Below are 23358 nucleotides of genomic sequence, written 5' to 3'. Positions count from 1 at the left end.
TGATGATGCAAGTTATTTATCAGGACCAGAATTTTCACTAATGCAGCTCAGGAGAAGCAGGACTATTAGCCTGCAGTACTCCACCAAGAAAAACCTCTCTTGCCACAGTAAAAGAGAAACAAAGATTAAACCGATAAATCTTTCATTACCATTGTGAGGTATTAAGCTACCAGTAACTACGTTTTTCTGTGTCAATCCACTATGCTACAGTCCTCATGTGAGAAGGATCTGGTCGTTGGTTTATGAGGTACCATCTTCACTTCAGTTAAAATAACAAGGGTTTTCTTTAGACTCTTCTATCCAAATCCAGACAAGCCCTAACTCTACCATGCAGTCAGCTTTCACAGGTGACTTCTGTCTATTACAGAGGTCCATATCAATAACCTCAGTTAAATGTCTCTATGCTCTTGAGGTGACCTGAGCCTACTCTCAGACACTAAGGGTGCTTCTATTTTCTCTGGCACATACCACTTGCTCTCCAAACAGCATTTGCTCAGTTCACAAAACACAGCCACCACTGTGTTGTAAGGAAAAGGACATACCTCTAAAGACACTGATCTATGTTTGTCTCTCCAGGTTCATAGAGTAAATCTGAAGGCAAAGCCTCCTTGCAAGTCTCACCATCCCGGCAGGGCCAGAGGAATGTCACAGTAAGTGCAAACCTTGTTGGATCAAGTATGGTCAGCATCCCAAAGTCTCCATCTCCATCCTGCCCTGTTTATTTTTCTCCCGTGCTAGGAAAAAGGGGAAAACTACCAGTGTTTTGCTGACCATTGGTTCCTCAGCCAATGAAGTTTCTAGCAGCCATTTAGTCCACCAGAGTTACACCACTTTAATACAGTCAGTACCCATTGACCCTCAAAGAGTAGGTTACACATTTCTTAAATTATTACTTACAGTATTTTAGAAATGTTTTGCAAGGATTAGGTCAAGCCCATCTTCAGCAAGTGACTTAGAGACAAAGGTCATCGTGAATATCAAGATCTAGACCCTAAGATCTGGAAAAGGGTTTTCTGGTTTGGAACATTTCCTAGCCAGAATTGCTAAGAGAATTGATAGAGCAGAGGACAGGGCTGAAAATGCTCAAGGGGCTTCCTTTTTTGCTTAATCAGAGAGCTTATTGTAAACTCTGCATCAGCTGAGCTTTAGAAGAGGATGTCAGGAAAGAGTACCAAAGTTCCTTCTTGTTTCTCCACCTTCAGCCCCATTGTAGTCACCACATACACCACACAAGCCAAGAAGAGCTAGACCTGGGATCACCTAAACCAGGTGTCTCCCTCTGTAGAAGGGGACAACTACTGGCAAGCAACACTGATCATAGAAACTACAAGATGTGGGCAATAAATTGACTTACAGCTATAAAACCAGCAACACTTACCAGTTAGCAGCTCCTCTTTCCACTGACTTGGTGTTCACAGACCAGGGAGGCATTTCCTCTTGGAGCACCTGAATGGAGATTCTCCACAGGGTATTTATTAGGCTGGCACATGAACAGCAGATAAAACGTTCTGGCATCTTCTTCTGTTCCAAAGTGCCAGCAACGCGGCCAGGTTCCTGCATATGAGAAATTCAAGCTATAAAAATCATTTTTCTTTGGTATTTAGATGCAGAGTCCCTCGGCGAGCCTGACTGGAGCTGCCTACGGAAGCACACCTGTGTTTACAAAGGTAAAGAGCACAGGTTGTCTGAATGACATCGCTTGTTCTGCAACTACTAATGTTAGACTTAGAGTTTTCTTGCTCCATCAGACAGTAATTCGAGGCTGGAACACTGGTTCATTTACAATTCAAAAACGCCAGCATGGTTCATCAGTGATGCTATCAAACTAACATCTTAACTGGTAAACAATCCAGGCAGACAGAACCACTTACGTGAATTCACCTCATTTATTTCCTACAAAGGAGGCTGAAGAGGAAACCTCTCAGAGTAACCTCCCTTATTATGTTGTATCCACTGGAATAGATGGTTTTCCTGCATCTGTGTCTTTATTTAAATGCATAAGCAAGCTAAAGCCTTTTAATGAACACTGGTATACAGGTGAAAAAACTCTGCTCACAACCCACTACAAATGCATTTAGAATTAAATCAGCTATTGTAAATAAAATAAAAATATGGGGTAAGCAAAATAAAAATACGAGCACGAGATCATCTTCTCCACTAAAGGGTGCATCACCCCATAATAATTGCTTCAATGGGCAAATAATTATGTCAGCCTTTTAACACCAATTTTTCCTCCTCCAGGGTCTACAAAACATAAGAGCTACAAGGGGTCAATTAGTGGTATTTGAGTGTCGCATTCGCGCTACACCCACCTTACAGGTTCACTGGTACAGGGAATATGATCCAATAATCGACTCTGCTGATTTCCGAATACTACGAAAAAGTAAGTATTACTAGGTCTGCCTGCTGTACAGTAATTTTATTGGGACAGGGAAAAGACAGAAGCACGAACTGTGACGTGTAGACATGGCTCTTCAGGGCATGCTCTAGTGCCCAAGATTATTGGTTTGTGGTGGGATGTTGTGTGGGTGGGTGATGGTTTTGGTTGGTTGTTGTTGTTGTGTGTTTAGGTGGTGGGTGGTGGTTTTGGGGGTTTTTTTTTGATGTGTTTTTTTGTTTGGTTTTTTTTTTGTGGTTGGACTCGATGATCTCTGAGGTCCCTTCCAACCACTACGATTCTGTGATTCTGTGAACTGCCATAAAAATAAAAACTAAGAGGCAGAGCATGTTCACAGAGTTAAGTTTACCAGTATGAAGTGACCTGAAGCAATCGACTGCTGTGCAGAGACCACACTTCCCCTGGCAACTCCTGAGCAGCTCAGGCACGAGGGAGGGAGATCACCATGCTGATAGCTTAAAGCATAACTGAGCCATAACATCATTGTCACCACAGGTTATAACTACTGATGAGAAAAAAAAAAAAAAACTATAAGCATATTTTAAACATTTATCATACTCCCAGGCACGAGGTCATAGCTCCAGTGGCAAATTCACAGCAACTAACTCCAAAGCCAGTGGAGCTCTCTCAGTATCACCCCAGTGGAGAGGTGTTTGTACCATGGGGTTCCCCAGCCAGACCTGAGCTTCCCCCCTCTAGATGGCATTTCTCTTCATGGACAGAAAGGGGTAACCTTTCTTTTGTAACCAGGGTGACAGCTGAGGGGGGAAAGGAGGTGAGGGCTAAAAGTCTTTCATCCATTCTGGCATTATAACCATTTAATTTTTTTCTTTCTTATTTTGAGCAGAGGCTTGTTCGTCAGCTGTTCCTGGTAAGTGCACTGTGTGGTTTTTTGTTAGACACCTCACTGGTTAATTACTCCAAGCGTAGTTTTTCCCACCTCATCCAAGATAAAACAATTATGTTCAAAGGGGAGCCAGAACTCAGCACGCAGTGTCAGGCTGAGAGCTTTCAAGGTCTTGGTTTTGACACATGCACCTGAAAGGCCCTAATTTATTTCACAGCACAATGAAAAAGGTATCATCCCTTTTACATTCAGTCAAGGAACATGTTCCCTAGCTGTTAAGGGAAAACAAAACCATTCTGACCTGTGATCATTTCTAGGGTTTAAGTTTGTGCAAGAGAAGACAGAGTTCAGCAAAAAACAAATTGAGGTTTGTTTCTTTAAAGTCACAGGAAGAAAGATCCTTCCTCCACCTTTGCTCCTGCTAAATCCCTTGGATTCCTATGCCCTTTACATCACTCTTCTGCACTTTCTTGCTGCCAAGCCCCATCACTAAGTAGCACTCCTTCTGCAAGGACCAATTCCTACAAGTTCACATTTGGCTTTTATGGTACAACAGCCTGGATTTGTCATTTCAGAGGAAGTCTGCACCCTGGTTATTACAGAAGCTTTTCCGGAAGACTCTGGAATATTTAAATGTGTTGCTGAAAATGAATTTGGATCTGTGGCATCCAGTGCACGTCTCTCTGTTTCCCCAGGTAAACACATGGATCTCTGAGCCGAGCAACTAAGCATGAGGGAAGCTGCTGCTGCCCAGCATCAGGCAGAGTCAGATATTTGCCAAGCAGAAGCCAGACCCTAACATTTTTGCAGGCTAAAGAGGAGAAAAATGCCTCAAAAATGCAGTCTGCTTGCGTACTTCTCAAAGCTGGATGCAAGTTGTTCTGCATTTCTGGTTTTGGGTCCAAAAAAGCAGAAATGCTCTTCCTCCTTGGTCAAGAGCGACAAGGTGGAGATGTTGCTCTCTCTCACAGAGGAATCTCAGCCCTGAGCTTCATCCTTCCAGCAACCCCAGCTTAGTCAAATGCATTGGCTGTATCTACACCTCGTTTATTTTAAGCCATGACTTGTCTGTGTTGTGCTGAAAACCATCTCCAAACAGAACAGCACCTTGTGTGTAAAGCAAAGCTCACCAGCCCTGGTGAGAAGTCAGATTTGGCCAATGCAGCCTATGCAGACCCCAGGCAGGTTGGACTCTCATCCACCTGCACAGACACACCAGTTTCCCTTCCTGTTACTCAGCTTGCTGTACTGGTGAACCACCACTGCTTTCTACCTGACTTGTGGACAATTCTACTTCCAGGAGCAAAAGAGCTGGAAAGCTTTGCGGGTGCTGCCCACAGGCCAGCTGTGCAAGTCACCATGAAGAAATCCACCTTCCCCAGGAACAGCCAAACAGGAGCCAAGGACCGTGACACGTCCTACAGCACAGAGACCCCAGGGCTGGGCAGACGAGCAGAAGCTACAAACTTCGGCCAGATCAACTCCAAGAGCGAAGCTGAAGATTTTCATGGAGCTTATGAGAATTCACCTCAGGCTTCACCTCTGAGGTAGGACAAAATCACATCCCTGGGTTAGTTATACACAATACTTAGGGGATGAACTTTCTAGAGACCACAAAAAATACAACTGCCAAGCTCCCGTGCCCCAAACCCCAACAGAGAAAACGTGCCCATGCAGTAACCTGAGCTGTTTGCCTACATAACAATGGGAACGTGTAACACCAGCTCAGCAGAACAGCACGGGCTCCATTTGGCAAAGTATGGAGCTATCTAAAGGCTCTGGTAGGTGCCTAATGGTATTTTCAGAAATACCTCTCTGTAAGTAGCTTTAAAAGTGTCATCCCAAATAATTAGCCTCTAGAAGACCCTTGGCTCCACAGCAGAACTTGTACCTGGGAAATTTCAAGGTACAATTCTGCTGCCACCACCTTCCTCTGTAGCCTTGGCCAAGTAGCATCACCTCATGTTTCTGTTTCCCATTCTGTAAGACAGCAATAGAACTCGAGATCTCAAGATCCTGTAAGTGTGGTGCAGATTGTGCCTGCAAAGCACTCTGTGGAGGAAAAGTACTAAACCTGTAACTCACAGGATAGAATGAAAACTGTCCCATGCCATAGCAGGGACAATCCTCTCCCAGGAGGTGGAGATTTTCCCCCAAGAATAAAGTGTTCCCTCTTAAAACAAGCCTCAATCCAATTTCCGCCCCAAATGCAGCTCTCAGGTAACTTTGTACTTATTGCATTATTAGTTATTCTGTTTAATTGTTCAAAGAAACAAAACAAGTTAGAACGCACATCTTAGCCATTCCATCTCAGATCTTTGCTGTGTTTCTCGGGTGTTTATTGGCATAACCAAGGCTTCAAGAGGCACCAGTTAAAAGGTCCAAGCCCAGCACCCCAGAGTGTGAAGGGGAGAGCTGGAGGTGGACGTGTGCCTCCTCTCCCAGCCGAATGCCAGCGGGGCATTGCAGCGATCCTGTTACATGGTGTGTCAATGGCTGTCCCTGGCAGAAAACATCCTCTCTGTTATGGAGTATTTTTGGATGTACTCAGCTGCTTTAACTAAACTGGTTATTTTAACAATTCTGAGCATCCTCCTCCAAATTCACTACAGGAGAGATCATGTTTCAGTATAGATTTCTCTGTGCACGGGGTATGTTTTTTTTGCTACATCACTGAGTAAAAATGGGTTTGCTTCCATAACCTGCAGTTTGCTAAGAGGAGGCTCTCAGTTTAACTTCAAGCCCTTACATGAAATGCAGGCTTGCTCCAGAGAAATCAGACAGGACCCTGTGTAGAGCCACTGGAGTCAAAGCCCTGACTGAAGCTGACTGGTAGAGACTGTAGGAGACCTCAGCACGGCAGAGCTGGGGAGGGCTTCCTTCAACCTGAAAAGAAGCTGTGCATCAGCTGTTGGTGCCTTCAGACACCCCAAGCTGAGCATGTGAATGCAGCACCGTATTCAATTCACCATCAACTACCCCTCAGAGATAAGGCTGTTTGCTTGGGAGTATCCAACATGGACCAACAATCACATTGCTTGTAACCTTCACCTGACGATCATTTTAAACAAGAGCAGACTGTTAATTGTCTACTGAGCAAAAATTAAAACTTTTCATAGAATCTCTACCATAAGTACCTCTTGGAGGGAAAGGGGAGAGCAGGAAACATTTGCTAGCTGTCCTTTTAGAATGGCACTAGATTTTCCATCCTCTCCAGGTTTCTCAAAGCCTGTATTTTGGGATTTCTAACAAGCAGCTTGTGGGGAAGCTCTTTTAGATGATACTTGCTGCTTGGAACGACTGCTTGTAAAGTTTTCTGCTTGCAGCAGTACCAGTGAGCTGTGGTTACCTCATTATTTTTGAAGTTCTGGTTAGTTTGAAATGCAGTACCCAACGTCCTGCATGAAGAGACAGACATAATGTTCCACCAAAATCAGCTAGGCAACAGCTTTTAAAAAAATGGGTTATTTAAAACATTAACTAGTGTATGAAACTGCAGAGTGCTTTTAATTCACAGGAACGCTGAACTGGATTTTGAAAGGCATTTAACAATCTCAAGATACAGACAGAAAACAATTAAAATTTCTAGATATACCCATCTATGAGCATTTAAATATCTTTAAATCCCACAGTCTTATTGCCATGTGCTTTGAAAAATCATTATGAATGGGTCTCAACACGGTAAATTTGGCCGTTACCTCAAACTAAGCAATCATGTCTAATGACTAAGCTGTACAATAACTGTCTTGTTAGACAGATTTAGTCATATAGCTCTCTCATGTAGCGTATGTGGTTGCAACTGTATTAATGGAGACAAAAAGAAATACCGACAAAAACAGTGATGACAGAACAAAGCTATTACTGGGAAGAACTGTAAAAATGAATGAAGTCCTTGTCCTCATACTTCTGCACGTTATTGCTTAGCAACGGCCACTCAACAAAAGCTAGAAAATGCAATTCTAGAAAACTGCCACTACCAGCTACTCCTTACGGCGTCTCCTTCTCAACAGCCTTAAAGAAGCAGAACAAAATCTATACTGTATTATTAACTTTATTACTTAATGGAGACAAAAAGAAATACCGACAAAAACAGTGATGACAGAACAAAGCTATTACTGGGAAGAACTGTAAAAATGAATGAAGTCCTTGTCCTCATACTTCTGCACGTTATTGCTTAGCAACGGCCACTCAACAAAAGCTAGAAAATGCAATTCTAGAAGACTGCCACTACCAGCTACTCCTTACGGCGTCTCCTTCTCAACAGCCTTAAAGAAGCAGAACAAAATCCATACTGATATTATTAACTTTCTTAAAGGAACTTAATCCAAGCAAAAGAAGAGGCTTCAGGCAGTAAGTATACTGCCAGGTCTTTTAGGTAGCTTTTGAATTCCTTAATAATATATAAGCAAATGATTCTCAGCTTTTTTTTCTAGACATTTGTTGCTCTATGACTCAAGTAACTAGAAGAACCTGATCGGATGCAACGTGTCACCATTCATAGAAAGTAAACTGCAGCAGTACAGAAGAGTTGATTTCTAACACCTCGCAGCCCTGGTCAGGGTACTATTAAATTACCCCAGCAGAGCTATGAGATTTATTCCTAACCCTTTTATCAGTTCAGCTTCTAGTTCTTTCAGGGGTTTTTCCTACCTTCTTCATCTCACGTTTTTCTGTTCCTTCTCTTTCACACAAGTCGTCCCAGTTGTGTCCAGCCTTTTTGGTCCATAAAGCTGTCCTCAAATCGATGCCTTGCAGCCAGCTTCAGTTCTGAAACAAGCACAGGGCACCCTCATTGAAGTCGATGGGAGCCCCGGGAGCCTGTGTGAGCACAGCCTGACCTTTAACATGCTCACAGCTTCCTACAGGGCAAATCATCATCCTACAGTTACCTCTTCTTTTTTTTTTTTTCAAGGACTCAACCCTCTCTGTGCAAACTGCGCATTTTTATTTTTTTGACTCTAAAAGCAAATAACCGCTGCAACAACCAGGGACGCGCTTCCTCCCTTAATCACTTCCATCGCGAGGAATTTAAATAAATTAGCACTCAATTAACACCTGCTATGCGGATTGAGCTCACAAACGGTAGGGTGATGCTTAAATATAAACACTAAACGTGGATTAATGCTTGAAGATCGCTGTGCTGAAGGACTCAGGGAAGGGAGAGAAGCGCCAAGGGAAAGACCGAGTACCGAACTTCAGGGGTTGGGGTGTTGGAAAGCGTGGGTATGTCAGGCAAGAGTTGCCAAAATATAATTAAGATACTTAAAACACTATAGTGTTAATTTGAGATGTAATTAAGCACTGAAGCCTTTGGTTAAAGGGATACAGAAAACTTGCGTCTTTTAATTCAAGTCAATTGAACTTTGTAAAGTAATTTCCAACAATTCAATGTACACAGGCAGCAAAATATCGACTGATATTTTGCCACCGCGTGTATTACTCAGTCTGTTCAAGTACCCGATGGAGTTGATGACTCTCCAGACACACGGGAGAGCAGCACCGCTGCTCCTGATGAGGCTCGGTACCGGAGCGAAGGTGCGGGCAGCGGCCCCGGTACCGCTCGGGAGTGCTGCAGGGGAGTTATTTTAACATTTTTCGGCTGTTTTTCAAGTATCCGTTGCCTTTCCGTACACACACACACAGCGCTTTACAAGCAGTAACGCTGCTACCGCTACAGAGGCAATCAGCTACAGCCAATTAGTAAGTGAATTAAAAAAGGGGGATTTCACTGAGATGACGATTTAGGGACGTTTAAGCGTTTTGCAGGGGTCCTTCCTCGCTGCAAAAAAACCCCCCAAATTCTCCAATTCTTCCCCTTCTCCCGCTGAACACGGGGATGGGGCAGAGTGAGAGCGCTGAGCCTCGGCCGCTTCACCGCCGTGCGGGGCTCCTGGGGCTGTGCGGGGCTCCCGGGGGCCCGGAGAGCGGCTCCAGGGAACCGCGGAGCCCCGGGGAACCGCGGAGCCGCGGCCGTACCCGGCTGCCGGCGGGGTCAGCCCCGGCCCGGGGTCGGGGAGGCAGGTTCCCGCCGCCGTGATTTGCTGAGTGCGGGCACCTGCCCAAAACCTGCCCTTAAATGCCGTGTCCCCGGGGCTGGCGGAGACTCTTATTGTGACAGCGGTGGGGGCAGGACAGGCAGGTTCCCCCCCCCGTGTCATCCGCTGGCAGCACATTAAAGCCTCCGGTCTTATAACGCTACGCAGAGGGGCTACTATGACAGTCCGGGTCAGTGAATGACGGTCCCTTCCCAAAATACTGGTTAAAGCCCGGGTGACAACTCCTAGGCTGTAGGTAAGGCGCTGTTTTGGTGATTTGGGTTTTTTTTTTCCACGTCACTTTTTTTTTTGGAAGCGTGTTAGGGAGGTGGCGTGAGAAACCGCAACGCGCTGGGTAATGACGAGATGAAAAGGTACCTTTAAGGTGTCGTGGTGTCAAAGATAATGTGGGAGGCAACAAAAGAAAAGGAAAAAAAAAAGTATTCATTTTTTTAGAAAGCTAACTGTCTCTATTATTACTTACTGTTTCGTCTTGTAAGGTCAAAAGCCTCTTTAGATATTTTTTCCCCCACCTAAATCAAGGCGGGAAGATTTGAGGAAAATGTAACTTATTCGTTGCTGTGACAAAGCAAATCTGTGCATCGAAACTTGTTTAAGGGCAGTATTCGAGAAAACAAAGTAAATGCCAGATTCTGTGCATAGTCTGTAGGTAAAATGAATGAATCTCTACGTGGGCAGTGGTATCAAAATGGTATAAAAACAAGATTCCATGAATTTTGAGAACACGGTGTGGACATGATCCAAAAATTTGAGCCAGCTTCAAATTCCAAGAGCATGACATGGGGGAAGTTGGGGAGTTTTTACTAGAAAACCTCTGTTTACTTACAGTTAATTTACAACTAATATTGATAATTACCTTTAGGAAATGAAAGCTTTGAATCTTTAAAATGAGAGCGATGTCTTCAGCTGATCTCCCCCCCAAAGGAATTTACAACCTGGTAGAGCCCTCCTTCTGGCTCTGTGAGGAGAGGAATACAATATTCTGTGTATATATAGCAGCCAAACAGCTGATCTCACTGGGGCAAGATTACAATTTTTTCCAGCACATGTAACTGTGTGGATTTATATTCTCATTTTTTATTAGTAGCTTTACGTTTATTTGGGGGCAGGTGCGCGGGGGGTGCTATTTACTTATCCTGGACCTGAAGCTGTTTGTCAGTTTTAACAAACTTGCTCAGTTTGCTCTAATTAAACTTTCCTCTTTAGTAAGCTGATGGAAAGCCCGGGTTTAGATATCAAGGACCTGCAAAATAAATGCAGGACCTGGGAGCAGCTCAGCTTGCCCTGCTTTATCCTGCAGCTACGTCATTCGAGCAATTATTAGCCCTAACAGCAAATCTCAGGAAATCACTTCAAACGGAGAAGTGCAGTCCTTGGCACCCCAATCCCAAATCTCGATCGGATATAAAAAGCTCCAAATACAAAACTCGTTAGAGAAGAACTGAGGATACTTGGTTTCAAAGGTTTAATTTTAGGCTTAAAAGAAAGTGAAACCTGTTTATGGTTCCCTGTGGTGTAAGGAATTTCTCGGCACAAATAGGTAATTCTCTGGGTGATAGTACAGTTAGTATTTTAACAGGGCACAAAATTGCAGGATTCAGAGATGTTTATTTAAGATTATATGTGGCAAATTACCTTGCTTAGCACTAGTATTTATGGTTATCTGTAGACTTATGCAGATGGTAGGTCATCTCAATAAAACAATTGCTATTTCTCTCAGAGTTTACTGGGCTTTTGCAGATAAAACAGCCATGGTGAGTGCTGCACCCGAGTCGGACAGAGTCCGTGACTTATTGTAATCCAAAATGTTCACACGGCTCTGGAATAGTACTAATCAATCCTAAATCTCTTTATTTTAAGCTCAAGCTTTAATTATTGTCAGTTGCCTGAACTTCATACTCTTTGGATTGCTAATGACTGCTCACGAGACAGTATTTTTGTGATTCAAATGGTGATGTACGATTTATTTTATCTGTATTGTCTTCCTTAAGGGAAAATCCACACCAAGAAAACCTCTATTCTGCAAGGCAAGGGTTCCATACTATCCAGGAGCCCAGCCAAGAAAATTTTCGTGGCCTACCACCTAGTTTTTACCAGCCACCTATCCAAAGCCAGTTATCACCAACAAAAACCCAGGACAGCCGTGAAACCTCTCCTATGAGTGTCCCTAATTTCCCCTCCGTTTCCTCTATGTGCCAACCAACCATGTTTAACTACGAACGTCCAAAACACTTTATCCAGTCTAAGAATGCGTGTCAAGGGCAGCAGCAGCCTCCGGGACCCGCAGCCTCTACAGAGTCAAGCAGACAAATCAAACAGTCCTCCATCCTAATACAGCCTCGTAACCCAAGCGGGCAGAAATTCTCCTCCTCGTCATCGCTGAGCTCTTCAATCACGCTCTCCTCGCCTTCCTGTAGTGCCCCAAAGGAATCCACATACCCCGTCACGCCTGCATCTGCTCAGTCTCCTGCTAGCTCCTCATCTGGGCAACGGCTTCTATCCATGCCTAACCAACCCCCCGCAGCATTCCTGTGCTCAGTGCTACCCTCGCAGCCCGACTATAACAGCCAAACTCCTTCTCCTATGGAAGCTCCGTAAGTATATACAGGCTTCTAACCCTCCCCTTTGCTTTCCTCTGGCCTGGCCTCTCCCGTGCACTGACCATCCCCAACCCAACCGTCTGGTGAAACACCAGCTCGGGGTGAAGGCAATGGTGTTGCTCCCATTGACTTCGGGTGTTGGAGGCAGGACTCTGCATGAACGGGCTTTAGGAGGCTGAGTGCTCGCCCTCGGTGTCTGTGTGGGAGAGAGGGGCATCCAGCAGGAATCAAACCACACAGTAGTTGTGTTCACAGGCTGCTGTGCACATTCTCTGGAGTCAGTTTGAACAGTTTAGCTTGATTTGATGGAAATCTCTAATTTAAGGGTATTCAGAACAGAAGATGGACATTTCTCTCAACAGATATGGCTTATGAGCAGGGAGGTAGGGGGGAAGGCAGTAGCATTTCCCACATATAAACAACTTCAAGATTCTTAGAGTATTTTCAGGTTCCACACCAGGATGAGACTCTACGCTCACCTACCATACAATCTTCATTAATCATTACGTGCTAACAGAAAGGCAGCCCCTTGAAAATTTTACCCCTTCAGACCAAAGACTAAATTCTTTCCTGAATATGTATTATATCGTTTTGCCTTTGGGCTGCAATCCAAATATCTCCCAAGGTCAGCGAGATCTCAAAGGGAGCTGGGTCTTGCCTTCTCACCAACTTGTATCCCTGCCAATATCAGCTGGAGGTCCTGGGGGAAAGGCAGTGCAGAATATGCCACAAACACTCAACCGAGGATACTGGAAAGGTGATAGGGGCAGGGGGGGTCCTGCCGACTTGGATATAAATTCAGGTGTAAGTGTCAGTTTGTATTCAGGAAATCTGAGTGTTTCTGGGGGTTGGTTTGAATCCCAGCACTGTGGGAAGCAGGAAGGTAAGACAGAGTGGGCAAGCTGGGGCACTCAGGGGTGTTTCTTAAGATCGCTGCAGGAGTGTGGGGGGGTTAGGTATGTATCCAGAGTAACCACTGGGGTTTGTGTGTGTAGTGTGGGGTTGTGTGTTTTCATAGCAAAGGGCTTTGGTAACTCACCATGCTCTTCATATAAGCTGCTCTTAAATGCAACACCCTGTGAGTTGAGGAATTATTTTCCTAATCATGCTACAAACGGGCAAACAGGGACATGAGGCATATTAATCTGCTGGGCAAATTATTAAAGTTTTTAAGTTATAACTTGAGCAAGTTATTAAGTCCAAGCAGTGCTGGGAATACGTAGCAGAATGATAACCCTTCTACCCTATTCTAATCAGCAGAACAAATTCCCAAGTGATGGGAGGAAGAGAATTTTGAATAGAAATAATTGCTGAGCACAACCGCAGCGTATGAGGCCCTGCTGCATGTAACGAACCAGGTCAGATCCTGTCAGCAGAGTGCTGTGACCTCTAGGAGACCTTCACAACCTCTTTTGAGGGATGCTCCTCCTTTCCTAGCACCTCTCAGAACCAAGCCTACTGTCTAACTCCCAGATTTGATTGCGTCCCTTGACTATGGATTACAGGATCAGGCCACATGGTGGGTGGCAGCAAGGACTCCTAAAGACCCAGCCTAGGATAGGGCAAGCTGAGCTGTGGAACCATCTGGACAGAAATGCTACATGGAGTCATTTTCTAGGGCCAAGAAGTGGAGAACAACTAATAAGCTCTTTGCTCATACCTAACTGAATAGTTTGTGACCTTGCTGTGGACTTGCAGCACCCAGGGCCTTTTTAAGAATTGAAATTGTGAAGGTATGCAGTGTTTGAGGGAGAACTTGCTCCTGGATAGACTCACGTTGCTCAGTGGAGTCAGTGGCTCCCTCAAAACACCGCTGGCCTTACTGCACACACCTGAGTCGGGGCAGGATGCAGGGATGCTGAACAGTGTTGTTCAGGGATGCTGAGTGTTGTGGGAGGACACTCAATGGCCTGGCTAGACCATGATGCTTCCCCTTAAGGTTTTGATGCTCAATTACACCACCTAGCCTATCTCTCTCCTTTCTGCTTTAGGGGTTCATCTGAACGACCATTTCTAGGTAGCAGAGTCACATTTTTGTGTGTATTCTGTGAAGCTGTAACAAACAGTCAAGCAGACCTACAGGAATAACTTTGTTTTCTCTTCCTGCTCGAGTAGTTACTCGCAACCAATGTATAACAAACAAGCTAGCATCAACTCTATGCAGAAGACATCAGACCAAGAAATTCGAGGAACAAAAGAGGCCCTCATTCAGGACTTGGAAAAGAAACTCCGATGCAAAGACAACCTTCTCCAGAATGGAAACCAGGTAAGAGAATCCTGCTGATTAAGGAACCGATTTGCTCTGACTCTTGGTAGTGCAATCAGGGATGCAGAGACTAATTCTAGTGCCCTAGAGGTTGGAGCTTCCAAACTGAGCTGAAAGCAGAAGGAAATGCAGGAACAACACCGCCTAAACACCTTTACTCAGAACCTCAAGAGATCCCAACAAGAGTTCTATAACCATTTGTGACCAGATTATTCTTTCAATGTGAGGTAGCTGAATTTTTCCATTAGAAATGTCAAAACACCTCTTCCAACAGTGACCATTTTTAATCGTGGCTCAGGGCTGCTGTAAAAGGTGTGGTTCTGAACAATTTACATCCAACCTCATAATTTCCGAACACCCACTTCACAGTTATTTTTGCTATTAGAATGCAAAATAGCTATACTGCTCAGCTCTTCCCAGTAGGGGAGCAGCACGTGGCTAGTGCTGGCCTGGTTGCTCTTAGTCTGTCTGTAGGTATCTACTGTGGCAACTGAATGACTGCATCTCCCGTGACTTCAGTAAGGGATGCATTGGCTTCTGAAAGCCATCTGATGCAGCAAGATGTCTTTGAGCTGCTATTGTCTTTCCTGCTTATCCTACCTTCTTGGCCAGCACACACCATTCAAGCTGTCTTTGAATCTGTGCAATTAAATTAATAAGGCTAGAGTCAGAAGAAAGATACATGCTTAGAGGAGTGGCACAAACTGGAACTCTCTGCTGGGGATCCTGCTGAACATCACATCCACAGACAACTAGAAATCCAAGGAGAATCCCTCAGTTCTCCAGCCATGATTTTACCCTGGCTTTCAATGCTGGGCTTAATAAACCATCCCAAATCATTAGAAACTTGCAGAAGTAGCAATATCTGAAAGCTCATTCTAGAAACCATCACCACATGTGGTAAACCTCTTTGGTTTCTTTTTAGATGAACAACAACAATTCAAATAAATTACACAGGCTTTTATCATCAAGTCCTTCTCCCGTAAGAAGATCTCTTAGTCTCAGCACCTCCTTATTTATTCTGCAAAGGGACAAAATGTAATCTCCTTAACCAAGAAATCTAAATCTGGGAGAAAAATTTGCTTACCAGTAGAGAAGTACATTACAGCAAGCTACAGTGAGCAGGTGTCTAACGTGGGAACCTTCCTGCTGGCTGGAGGCAGACTGGTAAAAGCACAGTGTTTACAGTTTCCATCTTCTTCCCCCTGAAGTAGAAAGAAGTTTCTCCATTATCATCAGTAGGAACAGGTTATATATATATATATATATATATAATTTTACATATTGAAGGAAAACCAACGTATCAGGTCAAATCTGATTTAATGTGTCCCTGACAGGAATGTTCTATCTGCTGGAAGAAAGCTTGGCATTGCAAGCCACCTTTTCTTCCCATAGGAAGCTAAAAATAATGCTTATGCAATCACCACTGTGTCCTCCTCCCCTTGTCCTCCAACGTCTGAACCAACTGGCCAATCTCAGCCACACTTGATACAGCCGTAACGACCTCGGGGATATTAAGCTCTCATAGGTTTTGGAAAAGGTCTCCCTTGTTCTCTTCTAAAGAAAAGTCCCACAGGCCTACCCAAAGCCTTATCTACCCAGGAATAGTCACATACGTGTTCCGTACACAGTAGAAATTCAGTCAGAGCTTGTCCTCACATCACAAAATCTAAACCCAAGGTAAACTTTGTGGGAAGCAAAGTGTCAGGTGTTCTGGTGCTGACGGAACTAATGTACTCTTCTAAAGTAACACAACTGACAGGACTTGAATTTAACTCTGCTCATATTTATCCCTGTGTGCTGCATCTGTGCTGTAGGAACTTACTGTTACATGAAAGACAGCACCCAGCATTGTGCTGTGCTGTTGTGCTGCCATAAACCTCCCTTGTGCTTTCAAGGGTAGTGGTGCTCCTCTCCGCCTGCGTCTGCTTCTGCTGTGGCTCTTGCTTTTTTGGGAGCAGGGGACACCAGCTTCCATCATGCCTCTAGCTCCTGAAGTAAATCCACAGCTGAATGACTTGGGAAGTCTTCCCAGTGCTAACAGAAAGGTACCCTGGGACTTGCTCTGGCTTCTGAGATAATGCCATCAGTTACCCATAAATAATCCCAGCGGAGAAAGAGGAGGAGTGCAAGGCCACAGATGGCATTAGAGAGGCTTTGATGAACAGGCAGTTTAATCTTTTATGCATTACAGTGCTGTATATATTGAGGCTGACTTCAGTGGTCATCCCAGACTGCAAACCCTCTGGAACAGACGTGGTGTTTCTATTCAGCTGCCGCTTTCATTGACAACACCCCGAATCTGTGGTATATTAATGTGCTCTTACAAGCTGATCTGAAATAGTAAATGGATTTCTGACCAGAATTCCTCTCCGCTCTGCTTTAAGCGATTAACTTATGAAGAAAGAATGGCTCGCAGGCTGCTCGGACCAGTAAATGCTGCATCTGTTTTGGAAGCACAAAGTGAAGACAACATGCAGAACGCACAGGTAAATGGGGGGGGGATGACAGGGGACAACAAGGACACCTGTCTCTAGAATAATGATTTCCTGGTGACTGTGCAGTGACCTGCTTGTACCTGAATGGGGCAGAGAGATGGAGTTTATTCGGTACCAGTGCAGGAGAGGGGAGGGAAGGGGACAGTTCTCACTGGCAGAGCTCTGTATAGTAGGGATTTGGGGGGCTTTGGGGGGAGTGGTGGCAGAGCGGGGGGAATTTAAGCACCATCCCCTTGCTGGGCCTGATCTGTAGGAATGACGTCTCCAGGGAGGAATTACAACAGCTGCTGCACAGCACGTTACACCCTGACTGTGACAGGCAGGGACCAGCCCAGCCAGGGATACAGGTACCCACTCTCTAACAGCCCAAGCTCAGACTTGGCCAGGACACCAAGATTTACACCTGTCACTGTTTGGAATAAGTGACATTGACTACAAGAGGTCAGGACCTTCGGGTGGGATCAGCTGGGTTTTAGCCCTTCCAGGGTCCTGCAATTATTAAGAGAAGGCAAAGCGGTTATTTCAGCAGCCCACACGCTGATAGACAAGGATCTATTGCTACTGGCATTTTCAAAAGCATTTTAGTTGGAGACTTGCATCATTCGTTGCTTATTCAGGCCAGTTAAAAGCTCTCTTTGGCACTTCTGTGACCAAAGTTAGTGGAAATGTCTGAGATGTAGCACTGGGTACCTGTGCAGCCAAAGAAAACATCCCTCCTGCTGCATGCACGCGGAGAGCCAGCAGGATGGCACACACCTTCCAAAGTGCTGTTAGCAAAACTCTTTGCAAAAGACTCTTAAAATCACAGCAAGGGAGGAATATGCAATTTGAGCCATTTCTCTCGAACAATTACAACAGCAGGCAAGAAGGGAATATTATGGATGTGGGAAAGCAAGGGAAGCCTCATCCTTTGCAGAGAAGAAGGAAACATTCAGTCAAAACAGGATGACTGACAACTTTTCAGGGTGTATGAAATGCTGCATAAAAAGGAGTACTGGAAGGAGAGGTTGGCTTATGTTTGGGAGATCTTATTCCCATTGTTCAGTCTTATTTTTAAATATTGTAGTCACTGATTCGTTCAGCCTCCTGATTCCTCAGGAACTTAACTACACAGTCAGTCCATATAACAGAACATTAGAATTATCAGCAATGTCATTACTACAGCATCATTTCACAAGACAAGCAATAATTGTACAGGATTTGTGTAAATGAGCAGATACAAGCAATTGCCTCTTGGACTCAGCAATGAGCTCAGTCCAGCAAAACCTTCATTCATGCAATACCTCCCCTGACCTGAAGACTGCTTCTGTGCCTGCAGTTTAAACCCAAGCTTAAGTGTTCCAAGGGATTTGGCTACAGAGCACAGAACCAAGCATCCTAATGGCTCAAACACCCCAGAAACTTCCATGCGTTTCCTCTATCTGACTCCATTGCTAAAATGAGTCACTGGTAATAAACCCTGCTTGCATTTTCCAAACATCCAAGTTCCTAGCAGGCATCAATCCTGGGTACTTTAGCAGATTTACTCATGTGATTGTGGAGTTGTCAGCGAGCTTAGTTGGTGCTGTGATCTAGAAAGAAAAATATTTTCCAGCTCAGCATGTGTCCATCGCTATTGGTACCATACTTAAGTGGGCACAATACAGGGTTCCTGCCAGCAATTCCACTTCTATTCCTGCTACAGGGAAGGACACTCCGTACTTGGCTCTCATTTTAGATACTGCCAGTAGTACTTCTCCCCTCTAACAAAGGTTATTGGCTGGCCAAAAGCCTCGTGTGCCAAACAAAAGTGCTGCACCTATCACCTGTGCAGAGTGATGAGAAGTTGCGCCATTGTATTAATAGCACTCGTTACTGTCATGGCAAAGCCCAGGCTGAAAAGAGAGTTTATTAGCTCCAATGCAAGTTCTGTTACCTCTTGTCCCAACGACTCCTGAAGTACTCAGTTTGCTTTTGAGCAGCAGTCAGCATGTCAACTTAAAATGGCTTCTCCTTCAGTTTATAGATAGAACTTTCTAAGCGAACTCACCTCTCCTCTTTCTCTTTCCAAGCACCAGAACGCAGAAAACATCAGGCTGCAGGTTCCTACAACACATGTAAGGTAATGCATAAACGTGGGCTGCAATACTCTTCAAAACCTTATTTCAAGCTTCTCTAGACAACGTTAGTTTTACATCACTACTTATCACTTTTTCTAAAGTAGAAATTACTAAATTAATTCCCTTCAAGTAAACCATTTCCACTTGAGGATGGTTGATGATGTCTATGATCTTAATCCAGTCAATTCTTAGCATAACACTCGAGGTTTAAAGACCCCACGTACCTAGAGCAAACATGCTTCATATTCTAGATTAATCTCTAGTCAAAGCAAGGTCCGACAATATAAATGACAAAATGTAGCATGATGAAACACTGCTTACATTGCTCTTGTAAATTCTTTTGGTTGTTAGGCCAAAGATGAAGGTTTCCTATGTTATGCTTCTGTGTTGAATTGAACAACTTGAGCAAGATAAGTGGTTGATCAAAATCCATGCCATAGAGCTGAAAAGCTGCCCAGAACTGTAGTGTTGGGCTCCTAAAGGTGCTGAGCTCTAGCTGCAATCAGTGCTTCAATGTACCTGGTGCTATGATGACTTTTACACAATTAACTGTTTCTGTCCATTTCTTAGGAGCAGACCATCCTCGAGAGGAGATGATCGTGGACATGACTCGATCCAGGAATGATGACTTTTACACAATTAAGTGTTTCTGTCCACTTTTTAGGAGCAGACCATCCTCAAGAGGAGATGATCGTGGACATGACTCAATCCAGGAGAAGTTTTTTCAGCCACGTTTTACACAAGTGCCCGAAGACATAATTATTGAGGAGGGGCGATTCTTCAGACTCGACTTTAAAGTAATACCAGCCTTTCACTTTCAGTTCCATTAGCTCTGCTCTGCGGGGTGTGTGGCATGAGGAGAAGTCTCTGAGCAGCAGGGCCTTTGAGCTTTAATAAGCCAGAGCACTAATGGCAGATGCTGCAGGGTCTCTCCAGGCAACGGAAACCAAGAAACAGGAGGCGGCTAAATATTTCAGCATTTTCCCTTGGAAAATGTAAATGGAATTAGCTGCATTAGAATATGGTTAAAGCTAAATAGTGGTAAATATGGACCACCACAGAGTACCTGGGAAGAACGAATATTAAGGCCTCATTGAAAGAAGGCATTTTGGAAAGGAATGTTGTGATTTGCTCTTGGGACTTCACTGACTTCAATGGACATACGTCCAGCAAAGCCTGTATAGGACTGGCTTGTCTTTAATGAGTATTCTCTGAGTAACTGTGCCTTTGCTGGAGCAGACAATCTGGCAAGCAAATACCTTAATTATAAACAAAGAAAATGCCAGAATGGCCTGAAACTGCATGGCAATGGTACCAACCCTAGGGTAAGAAAGAACCTCAGTCTTCCGCACAGGCAACTTCACTGCAAAGGGTGTTTGCTGATTGTGGTTTGCCTTGGTTTTTCCTAATCACTTCCCATCTCTTCCCTTAAGTAAACTCTTGCCAGATTTAGGCACAACGTTTAGCCATTTTGCTGCAAATTGTTTAACTCCTGAATGCCATAGACAGCCTGGAGCATGTCTGCAGGACAGTTTATTTACATACATTATCACTACGGATGTCAGCACTGCTGATGGTGCTGTGAGATTAAAAGCGTGAGTTTCCCCCCACTCTATGAACCCAAAACAAGTATCTTTGGCCTAATTAAAACTACCTTACGAGATGGGAACAACAAGGGGGAGCAGAACAGCATCTACTGCCTTGTAACTAAAGCTCATCTTTCCATGGCACTTCACAAACCATCCTCTCTGTGCAGCACCACATTAATATTCAAAACTAGGCAAGACAGTAAAATTTTGCAGTAGGATCATGATTTGATCATCTATTGACATCAAACTCCCTATAGCATTGAAGGGCTTTTATTATCTTAAAGCTGTTTAATTCGTCACTGCTTTTCTCTCCTTCACAGGTTAGTGGGCTGCCGACTCCAGACGTGATGTGGTATCAGAATGGAAGGATGGTTCATCAAGATCAGTTCCATAAAATGATAGTGTCAGAAAAGGGATTCCATTCCTTTATTTTCGAAGCAGTCAAATCCTCTGACGCAGGGACATACGAATGTGTGGCTGTCAACCGTGCAGGAGAAGCATCTTTCACAGTAAAAGTGGAAGTAATTGGTAAGACTGAGAGCACTGATAAGTACCTGGCACACATGGAAAACCTCAGTAATCTAATGCCTTCTCCCTGTGCTTGGGACTTAATTAAGAAGCAGAGGCAAATCTCCAGATATTGAGGCTCAAATGATAACAAACATCTTACCTTTTCCAAGACTATTATAATACAGACATTCGGGATACCATATTTCTTCAAAGCACTTCTAGTCAGATATTTAGATGCAGTGGGATGTCCAGCATTTAGGAGTTATTAATCTCCCCAAAAAGCACTTCTAGTCAGATATTTAGATGCAGGGGGATGTCCAGCGTTTAGGAGTTATTAATCTCCCCAAATTGTCAATATATGTTTATTGACTCTCCTGGATTGGAGTCTTCTACACCCTTACACTCATGGGAATTGCCTGTAGGCTCAGGAGTTGCAGTAAGGAACACGTGCCCTCCTGAAATTAGCATTCTGAAATTGTAAAAAGCAGGCCTGATATTAGTGTTCAATACTTACAGTAACTCCTCCTTATCTTTCCTCTTTAATTTAGCAAAAGAACATCACACGCCTCCAACTTTCGTCTTCAAGCCACAAAGCAAAAAGGTTTTTGAAGGAGATACAGCCAGACTCGAATGCCAGATCTCTGCTATCCCAACACCCCGGATTTACTGGAAAAGAAACAACGAAATGGTACAATATAATACAGACCGAATAAGGTATCCTACTAATGAGTTGGCCATTGGTGTGTTAGAAAACAATAACTGGTATTTGTTAAGTCAAATTTCAATTGGCTGGTTTCTAAAAGCAGCAAGCTGGAAAGCTAGATCCATCCCTCGTTTATGAAACTTGAACAGGTCCATGAGGCTCAGAGTCTTGTTTTGAGGGCACAGAGAAAAACTGTGACCAGATGCTGCTCTGAACTCTAGCAGCAGTTGCAAGGCCCAAGGAGAAGCATGGCTTTAGGACAGAAACACGCGATGTGTTCCTTGTGCTCTGAAGCTATAGAGCTCCAGGAGGGCTTTGATGCCACCTGATGTGAACCACTGCTGTCTCGTAACACAAATGTAGTTTTTTATGTCTAAATAGTTTGCAGTGCCCTGCAAGAATTGTTCTAGGGCTTTCTCAGCTCCTCAGCATGTAGACTGACCCTCTGATTTCAATGTCTTCTCTCCCTCCACGCACTTATACACAAACACCTTCATTTTTTTCAGCTTGTTACATGACAATACTGGAAGGATTTGCCTCCTGATTCATAATGCAAACAAGAAAGATGCCGGCTGGTACACCGTATCTGCTGTCAACGGAGCAGGAGTGGCCACATGCCACGCCAGGCTGGAGGTTGCAAGTAAGTACCACATCACAGGGCCACAACCAAAACTGCCACTGGCACTTGTATTCAGAGCAGAACCTCAAGATTAACCTAAGGAAGCTGGGACTGCTGGGAGGATTTCCTTCCAAAGATACTGAACTATTCAAAAAGTAACTATCCTGCGAAAAACTTTTATTGTTTAGTACCAAGACACTGTGATGTGTCCTTTGCACATTGTCTACATCTGCTTTCTGCACTTTTAAAGTACTACAATTTGATACCAATAAGGAGGGTGAATATAAATCTCTGGTGTCTGAGAGATAGGTTTGACTGACAAATTATTCCTAAGCGTTTCCTGATTTATGTTGCAGATGAACAGCAATTAGGTTGCTCTACTATGGGTCTTTCCACAGCCTGGGAAAAGACTGACAGAAACTTTTTTCTCTCTTCCAGCACATGCAAACAAGCCAGTTCCAGCCCCAAAGCAGTTACGGGTTCGACCAACTTTTAGCAAGTATTTGGCACTTAATGGCAGAGGACTGGATGTGAAACAAGCTTTCTCACCAGAAGGAGAGTTTCAGCGTTTGGCTGAGCAGTCTGGACTGTATGAAAGTGATGAACTTTAACTGGAAACGAAGAGGAAAACTCAGACCCATAAGAGACACTTACAACATAGATGCAGTTAACTGGTGATTGCTCTAATTAGCAAAATACCTATCTACATATTTTTACTTTGACTCTTGCACATTCAGCTGCTCCTATTTTACCCCGTTAGATTTTATTTATATGGTTTGGTGATTATAACCATTTACTGAGTATTGTATTTTAACTATAAAGCCTAAGAAAGCAGGCTAATTAGTTTTTACAAGTGTGGGTGGTTTTAGTTCCACCTGTGCTTGGTTACATGCTAAAGTAGATTGGCTTGTACTGCTTCTCTAATATCACTCTTGATAATATCGGAAGTCTGTACTGTCTGAATACTAAAACCAAATAGACTAGAGTGTTTTTATGAGAATAAATTAGGCAAATAAAATTTTAAATAACCACCATCAGCTGTGACTCTTCCTTCATCTGTTAATACCTGCTTATGGATGTCTGGCATCAGCTGCAGACCGGCAAAGATGGATTCTTGCCCTACTAAGTCTGACACTGGTGCCCTCCCCTGTCTGCTCCCCAATAGCTATAAAC

General features: G+C 44.0%; 2 protein-coding genes across 5 annotated transcripts; both read left to right on the top strand.

The window, feature by feature from the left end:
• The first annotated feature begins 1604 nt into the window (after positions 1-1604).
• Positions 1605-4796, top strand: LOC106891325 (palladin-like). Its single transcript, XM_014947775.1, has 5 exons — positions 1605-1667; positions 2242-2383; positions 3246-3269; positions 3821-3940; positions 4546-4796. Exons 1-5 carry the CDS (start codon positions 1605-1607, stop codon positions 4794-4796), a joined length of 600 nt encoding a protein of 199 aa, XP_014803261.1.
• Positions 4693-23222, top strand: MYOT (myotilin). Of its 4 annotated transcripts, none has more exons than XM_014948241.1 (10): positions 4693-4792; positions 11293-11895; positions 14017-14167; positions 16555-16656; positions 18717-18766; positions 19429-19561; positions 20674-20881; positions 21412-21577; positions 22073-22206; positions 22624-23222. In XM_014948241.1, the coding sequence occupies exons 2-10, from the start codon at positions 11459-11461 to the stop codon at positions 22794-22796; spliced, it is 1554 nt and encodes a 517-aa protein (XP_014803727.1). In that variant the 5' UTR covers positions 4693-4792; positions 11293-11458; the 3' UTR covers positions 22797-23222. The 4 variants fall into 4 exon arrangements, with proteins under 4 accessions (XP_014803727.1, XP_014803726.1, XP_014803729.1 ...); XM_014948240.1 differs by lacking the exon at positions 4693-4792 and adding an exon at positions 9379-9536; XM_014948242.1 differs by lacking the exon at positions 4693-4792 and adding an exon at positions 9414-9536 and having other exon boundaries at positions 11543-11895.
• Positions 23223-23358: the final 136 nt, after the last annotated feature.

The sequence above is a fragment of the Calidris pugnax genome, unplaced genomic scaffold (assembly GCF_001431845.1).
Source record: "Calidris pugnax isolate Ruff unplaced genomic scaffold, ASM143184v1 scaffold27, whole genome shotgun sequence".
NCBI lineage: Eukaryota > Metazoa > Chordata > Aves > Charadriiformes > Scolopacidae > Calidris > Calidris pugnax.
The sequence above is the reverse complement of the archived record's forward strand: the minus strand, read 5'-3'. Positions and strand labels throughout refer to the sequence as shown.